At 33.8% G+C, this 8,075-nt stretch overlaps 1 protein-coding gene across 2 annotated transcripts; it reads left to right on the forward strand.

The window, feature by feature from the left end:
• Positions 1–159: 159 nt before the first annotated feature.
• LOC110453719 (uncharacterized protein ENSP00000372125 homolog) lies at positions 160–7,539 on the forward strand. 2 transcript variants are annotated; one of them, XM_021502803.1, is made up of 3 exons: positions 160–235; positions 1,251–1,820; positions 2,652–7,539. In XM_021502803.1, the coding sequence occupies exons 2-3, from the start codon at positions 1,262–1,264 to the stop codon at positions 2,945–2,947; spliced, it is 855 nt and encodes a 284-aa protein (XP_021358478.1). In that variant the 5' UTR covers positions 160–235; positions 1,251–1,261; the 3' UTR covers positions 2,948–7,539. The 2 variants fall into 2 exon arrangements, with proteins under 2 accessions (XP_021358478.1, XP_021358479.1); XM_021502804.1 differs by having other exon boundaries at positions 205–235; positions 1,255–1,820.
• The last annotated feature ends 536 nt before the right edge of the window (positions 7,540–8,075 follow it).

Raw genomic sequence — 8,075 nt, forward strand, 5'->3', positions numbered from 1 at the left:
ATAATTACAATCTGCATATACATTAAGTAATGACACAAGTAGCAAGAATGATAATTTAGGCAAAATAACTACCTGTTAAGCAGAATAAATGCATATGTTGATAGAGTAGGAGGGAGTATATTTGATAAATAGATCGGCATGGTTCCTTACGAGAATGCACGAGACTTCGCGGGTCCTATGGCAACATTATACATTCTGCAAATATGGCCGACTAAGCGGTAGATAATAATTCTAGGTAAGCTAAGTGTGTGGGTGTCGTTTTTTCTCGATTTTACAGATAAAATGAGTTTGTGTATGATTAAATCAAAACGTCTTCTTGTCAAATAATTGCAAGCAATGAAATGACAAATGAAAGACACAGCAGGTGCTCGCTCTCATTAATTAGTCATTACATTGTTGTGATTGGGACAGGTGCCCGTCCAAATTTAACACCCGCGAAAATAAATATAATTCCACACCACAGAGAGTCGTTAACATGTTGATTATGACCACGAGAAGACTATACGCGATATACCCTTATATAATAATGTAATTGTATTCTTATATTTATGGTTAGAATTATTGTAATAGGAAGGAAGAAGTATACCCTATCAATTAGCGAAAATGAGCATGCATTCGTTTGCTGGGACTGGAACCCGCCGCCACAGATTTTCAAGTTGGGTGCTCTACTGTTGATTTAAATGGATTTTTTTATTGGAAAAGCTAGCAAGACGATTTTGACACTGCACAACGCACATCTTATACTACCTCCTCCCCCCCCCCCNCACACTACCTTGAACAATGGGAGGTTGAAGGCAACAATCTGTAATAGGGAGAAATTAGTGAAAACAATTTATGCATTCACTGCATGGGGGTTGAACCCGTGACCCGAGACTTAACATCTTTTCGGCACAAGTTACTGCTGAATTAAAAGGGAAATTATCTCTACTTTAAACTAGTAAGGTTGCTTTGACACTATGTACAATGCATATCCCTTACATGATCTCCAAACTCTGGGCCTCTCTTATATATATATGTAGCAGAACTTGACTGGTACGATTGCCAATGACCAGGCAGCTTAATCAAAGGTTAGAGTGTCTGTCTAGATTTAGGTGGTCCCAGATTCAAATCTTTTACAAAAACTGAACTATGTGAGTACTTTTCCTAAACCTGGAGAGTTCAAGCACAGTATATTTGACTGTATAAGAACCTCTGGATTATAGTATCGATAATATATGGGTCCTGTTTTCAATTTCTTTGCTTGATTTCAGAAAGATTACGGATGCCTGGCAGTATGTCAACTGCCAACATGCCGACGGTAGAAGAACGTGATTTTCTCGAGAACTCTTTTTTGGTCAAACACAGTGGCTTCACACCGCGGCCGATACAGAGGTTGGCACAGAGAAAGAAGCCAAGAACAATGCTAAATATAGAATGCAATCACTTCCTCCGTACGAAAACTGAGTCATTCACACATGGACATCCCATGCTAGGTTACAAGTTGTGGCTGGAAGCAGGAAAACATGAAGCCCCCTACCCGAGCCGGCCAGATGACAATTATAACAGTAATGTCTGGCGTAACTTTCGAAGGCAATATGGATTTAGTGCTACAGCAGATGGACGGAAAATCTCTGATGTTATCGCCTCTATGTATCCTCTAAATATACCTCCACCATCACAAGTTGGTGACCACTCTTTTGACAAATTTATCAGAGAGAGTTCATTGTTTAACAATGAAAAAATGAAGTCATTAGCTATGGAGAGAACAAAGAATGATGTGGTAGAATTTAAACGCCTTCGAGTGAAAAGTGATGCAAGGAATCCCCCACTAGATGAATCTGGTAAGTATGATATATTCCTCATAGTATATACCATAGAATAGCATTGACTTCATGGCAATATTGACACATACCACAACTACATGGCATATTGACATATATACCACAACTACATGGCATATTGACAAAGATACCACAACTACATGGCATATTGACATAGATACCGCAACTACATGGCCATATTGACATATATACTACAACTACATGGCATGTCTGGAAATATTGACATATATACCACAACTACATAGCAATATGACATATATACCACAACTACATGACAATATTGATATATACCATAACTACATGGCATATGGACATATATACCACAACTAGATGGCATATTGACATATATACCACAACCTGATGGCAATATTGACATATATACCACAACTATATGGCAATACATAAATCAGGTCAACATTGATACAACATGAAAGTAATGGTAACATTGAAATATAAACCACATGACAACATGTATTGGACATATACACTAGGACATCATTGACATACCCTTTCACAGTATTGCCATACCTGGTGGTGTTGATGCACAAGTCAGTACAGCATTGACCGATACCACAGGACAACAGCTGAACTTTAATTTATCTCAAAATATCATTTACATATACCTCAGGATAGCCTCGACTATAGCGATCCCACTTCCATTCACATATACCTCAGGATAGCCTCGACTTTAGCGATCCCATTTCCATTCACATATACCTCAGGATAGCCTCGACTTTAGCGATCCCACTTCCATTCACACAACACTACAATCATGCTGTACAAAGGTGAAATCAACATTTTTAAACAAAATAAAATTTGTTGCTTTTTCAGGACAAATTATACCTCCAGAGAATTTCAAGAAATATGAGCACCGTTTTGTTCCTCCGCCTCTGCCTCCCCCGACACCCCCTCCAGCCAATCAGAAGACAGACTCACTTGGACAGCGCTACGTCCCCAAGTCTGAACCACACCTATGGAAGCTGTCTTACAAACTGTCCAATCCACAATATGAACATGTTCGACAGGAGATTCGTAAACGTCAAAAGATGATGAAGGATGAACCGCCACAGTCTCCTCAACCACACATCCCAAAGAACTTTCCATCTCCTGTCAACCGCAAAACGTAATGAGCACAGATGCCATTTGCTTATTATGGTGGAATTTCTTGTTGTCAAGGCCAAAAGTCAACCTTGCTTGGCGATCTCCAAATCTCATGATGATATTATTATTGGGGTAATATTCAGATTCTAAGCATTAGGTAGATAAAGTGTGATGATTGCCAAAGTAATTGTTATTGATGCTAAACACAAAATGTATATCTATAAAGTCAAAATATTTGGTGTCTGCCAAAATTTCAACATTTTCTTTTTAGCTAAGTCTATCCTCTTGGTATAAGCCAAATTAATTTCATTTTTTGTTATAATTATACAAACATGTGCTCACATATAACACTGGCATTTTCCACACAAATTACGAAACGTTCAGAAGCGACATTCTCTGTGGAGTCCTACTGTTTTCACGAGGGTATTATATCAACACAATTGAGTTCTGTAAATGAAAATACCTGTGGAAAGGATTTTTTTGGTTATTTTGCAATAATAGAATAGATGAGGATCATACATCACAATAATATAGAGAGTGTCTTATCAATCTGCTAGTCATGAGTCAAGTGCATTGTTTCTAAATTTGACTCATTAAAGTTTTGAAAATTCATGGAACTATTCACTACTTTTCAGAAGTTTTAGAACAAGTCTATGTGAAACTGTATGATAAAGTTATAAATGTTTATTCATATATATTTGTTCAATGAGAATATTTACCAACATGGGTGGTACCCAAAAGAAAATATTTACCTGTATAAGTAGTCACTTGCCTTAAAAGTATTAAAAGAGTCGAGCACTTGAAGAATCTATTTTTTGTACTTAATGCAAAAAAAAAATATCGACTAAATGTGTGACATATGAATTTCTATTTTTTAATAAAAAAAAATGTCATTTCAACAAATATTGATTAACTCTTTCAGTACCACTTTTAAATGTCTTTTGGCATCAACAAAATACGATCTCTGATCATACGGAAGAAAGTGTGTTTTAATGATTTTCATAGTTTATGCCAAAAAAGAAACATGAAGTACAGAGTTATTCTTATTCCAAATATTATTTTTTATAATCATATATCTTTTTTGAGTGTAACTCAAATGTATTCATCACTTTATCATAGATCCGATAAAATGAAAAAATACTATATAAAATGTCATATGTTGTGTATTAGGCATAGGACCACGTTTTGTCCTAGAGCATTACAAAAAGGTTATTTATTTTAACAATTTTATCAAAATTGTAGCATCTCCATCTATGTAATTTATATCTAGTCTAATCTTATTATTATAATGTAGCTAACATGAGATACTCAAGTTTGTATAAGGGCCCAGGCTTGGTCAAATGACATCTGTATATTTCACTAGAGATATTTTAAAAATTACATGTAGTACATTTATTTCTAAACTTGCATGCGAGGATGTTCAAATGAAAGCCTGTTACACCCTAAACATGAAAACATTCCAATATTTTATTAGATATTTAGAAAAGAAAATTCTGCACATTTGAGTATTGTGGCCAGGAAGTTTGTGATTTAGATTTAGTAAGATAATTTACTGAGGAAAAGTATATGTGACAACAATTTTAAGATAATTTTATAAACAAAAGTGAACGTGATATTATTGATGTAAAAGTTAAATTTGTGGTAATCAAATCATTAATACAACAGACAAGTTTTGTTGATGGAGTCGGTATTTTCAAGCTTTTTTGAAAAGTGTTTTGTCTTTAATAAAAAGAATACTGTGATCGAAACATGTAATTTTCATATATGCAGTTCATTTTCTGAAAAACAATCCTGGAGAATTGTTTTTGATATTCATAAATCCAGTTCTATTTAAGATTAATGAAAAATTGAATGAAGCTGAGAGTCCAGATTAACAAGCTACCATTTGATATAGAATGAAACTCTCATTAGAAATGATTTATAATAAAGGGGAAATTACTCTTCATACAGTTTTTTGTCAGTGATAATATATAAAATGCATGTTAATACTGTTTAACTGTCTTTATTTTATTGGTATATATACTGTTTTCTAATATCATACTTTATTTTTATACAACTTTGACCTCATCTTGTAATCTTAAACATGTATACCCGGGGGGTATAGCCCTGACAGCTTCTGAATCTGTATCAACAATAACCAAAACTATAACTATACAGAAATCCAGTTAACTTCATATTGATTTTTAATAGTATTTTAATATGGTTTTTGATTAATTGCAGAATTATATTACTCAAAATGTTTATAATTGAACCATTGATAAAAATGTCAGCTGGTAAAATACTAGCCGCTTCCTACTGACTCGGCTAGAGAGAATTTCTCTTTAGCTCATTCGGTAGAGCGTAAAACTTAAGTAAGCCAAAGTTCATCACTCCTGGCATAAGCATAGACAAACTACTTACCTCTGATACAAAAATACTGATTATAGTTTTAAGAGAATTAAAATACTTCACAAAATCCAAATTAAAATGTAACAGTATACTTTGGAAAGTTGGATCAGAAACCATCCCGGTATGATACGAATGATTACTTTGACATCGATCAGTCTCATTTCTGATATAATTATTGTGTACAAACTAATCCTTGATGTTTAATTTCCCTGTCGTCTTAAAAACATCTTTGTTGTAATCTTGTGTGTTGTAAATACCAACTAAAGAGCAAATCATCTACCTTTCTAACAGTGTTTAATTCCACGTCAATCAGGAATTGTAATTTATTTTACTGAGCATCTTTAAGGTTTGTAAATCTTTGGACCATGATAAAGAGATGATTGTTAGGGGTCTAAGATCAAAGTAGGCTAATATTCTAATAAAAGTAAAACATTTTTATCGTAATATGTAGAAAAAGAAGTGAAATCATATCAATAGATCAAATTACTCAGTTGTATGTAAAACACCCCTGTCCTCATCACTGCCAGTTAGGGTGTTTTATATATTAAAGTTTTATATTGTGTATTTCATGAGGTAGTGTCTTAAATATGTATAAAACACACAAAAAAGGTTGTGTTTTACTGATTATAAGCCAAGGGAACCTAGCCAATAGAAAAATTCCTAAATTCAGCAGAATGTTGAAAATATAATTGGAAGCCTGATCACCATTTTTTTAAATGAGAGTTTGGTTGATTATTTCTAAGCTGGATACTATAAGCTTTTTTGAGAGGAGAAGAGGAAAAATGAAATGATCCATCCATCATAGCTACCAATTCAGGCTATGATTAGTGTCAGGTGTTGGATTGAGGGTATTATAGAGTTGTTGTGTGAAAAGAAGGACAATGTGCTGTCAGATATTGGATCGTGGGAGATAGTTGTCACACAACAGTGAAACATACTACATCAAGTGGTGGATTTTGTTGTTTTCAGATGTGAATGGAATATGAATATATTGTAGATTGAGAACTGCTCATGTTTGTTTTTTGAAACCTATAAAATTTTAAATAGATTCTAGTTTTTGTTAAAGTTCTAATATTATGTTATCTGATAAAAGTGTGCAATTATTTATTCATGTTTCCTTAAGTGTAAACATTATCATTCTATTGTGTTTTGTGCTGAGGAAATCTGATTGTTTGGTGGCTAATTCAGCATCCAAACAAACCAGAACCTTTTTTGTTAACATGTATCTTCCTAATGATTTTGTTTTTATTTATAAACAGCTTCCTTGTAAACTTAAATCCTAAAATATTTTATGTTTCCCGTCTCCGAATGAGATAGAGATAAAGATTTGAGTTACATCAGCATTTTAACAATATGGTTGTGACAGGTATCTATTGATAAATCCATAGAAATAGTGCTTAATTGTTATTATCCAAATACAATTTAGACTTTGTTATCTTATCTTTAACCTTACTTTCAACTTTTAAATGGTTAAGTGAATTTGCAGTGAAAATCTTCATCTAAGATTAACCTGCCTATTGTGACCAGCCTCCAGTACATACATCAGTTCCTTATACACTGGTGCTGTTTACATGGACTTAAGGTGACTGGTCACTATAGACAAGTTGTTGATGAAATAGACTTAGGTAGATTGATGACCTGTATTTGAAGTGTAAATGGACATAATAACACCTGTGTATAGTGGCCAGTGTCTAGTTTTTATCATTACAGGCTGCTGAAGACTGATATTACCTGTGTATAGTGGCCAGTATCTAGTTTTTATCATTACAGGCTGCTAAAGACAGGTATTACCTGTGTTTAGAGGCCAGTGTCTAGTTTTTATCATTACAGGCTGCTGAAGACAGGTTTTACCTGTGTTTAGTGGCCAGTGTCTAGTTTTTATCATTACAGGCTGCTGAAGACAGGTGTTACTTGTGTTTAGTGGCCAGTGTCTAGTTTTCATCATTTCCGCCCACTATGGACAGGTGTTTTGATTTTCACTGGTTGATAGCCATAGTATTAGGGATTGTATTTTTAATTTAAGAAAAGATAGAGATTTTCAGTATTTGGAGCATTTCTGTGATATCCCTTACACTGGATTATGTTCTGATTGTATGTTCATACCTTATTTATCATTAGCTCCAGAGGATATAGGATTATTATCCACATACTATCATATAGAATTGTTAAGTATTTAGGTATTTTTTGTCTTTCACAAAAGTTTTCCCCTAATAAAATCTATTTGACTGTTTTTATGCTTAGACTGAATTTATTTTACAAAACTTTCTTTCAATATTTCAAAAATATTTAATGGTTCCTTAATGAATACCATAAATACATTACAAATATGGCAGAATACCGATATTTTTCATGAGTGCAAAGCACAAGTTAAAATATTGGTATATTCTGCCGTTCGAGTGAAATATTCATGGTATTCAATGGGAAACCAGAACATTTTCTGTATATATATATATGGTATTACATTTTAAAACAAGTACTAATTGTACTTTGGGACCATTACAGAAGTCCCCAAAACTATCCCCATAGTCGCAAAAATACACCTACTGGGTACATACCAAATTTGGACAACTCATGTGACATGATGTTAAACACTCATATTTTCAACCAATCCAAAGCCCCCATGTGGTTGGTTTGGTAACAAGACCTATGTGGTTGAATTCGCAGTACCCTAATACATGTACCCCTATACACCAATTTTCATCATAATCAGACAATATCTGAATTTCGATTTATCAGAAGCCTCTGTGTGGTTGCTATGGCAACGAA

The sequence above is a fragment of the Mizuhopecten yessoensis genome, unplaced genomic scaffold, assembly GCF_002113885.1.
Source record: "Mizuhopecten yessoensis strain PY_sf001 unplaced genomic scaffold, ASM211388v2 scaffold7491, whole genome shotgun sequence".
Classification (NCBI taxonomy): domain Eukaryota; kingdom Metazoa; phylum Mollusca; class Bivalvia; order Pectinida; family Pectinidae; genus Mizuhopecten; species Mizuhopecten yessoensis.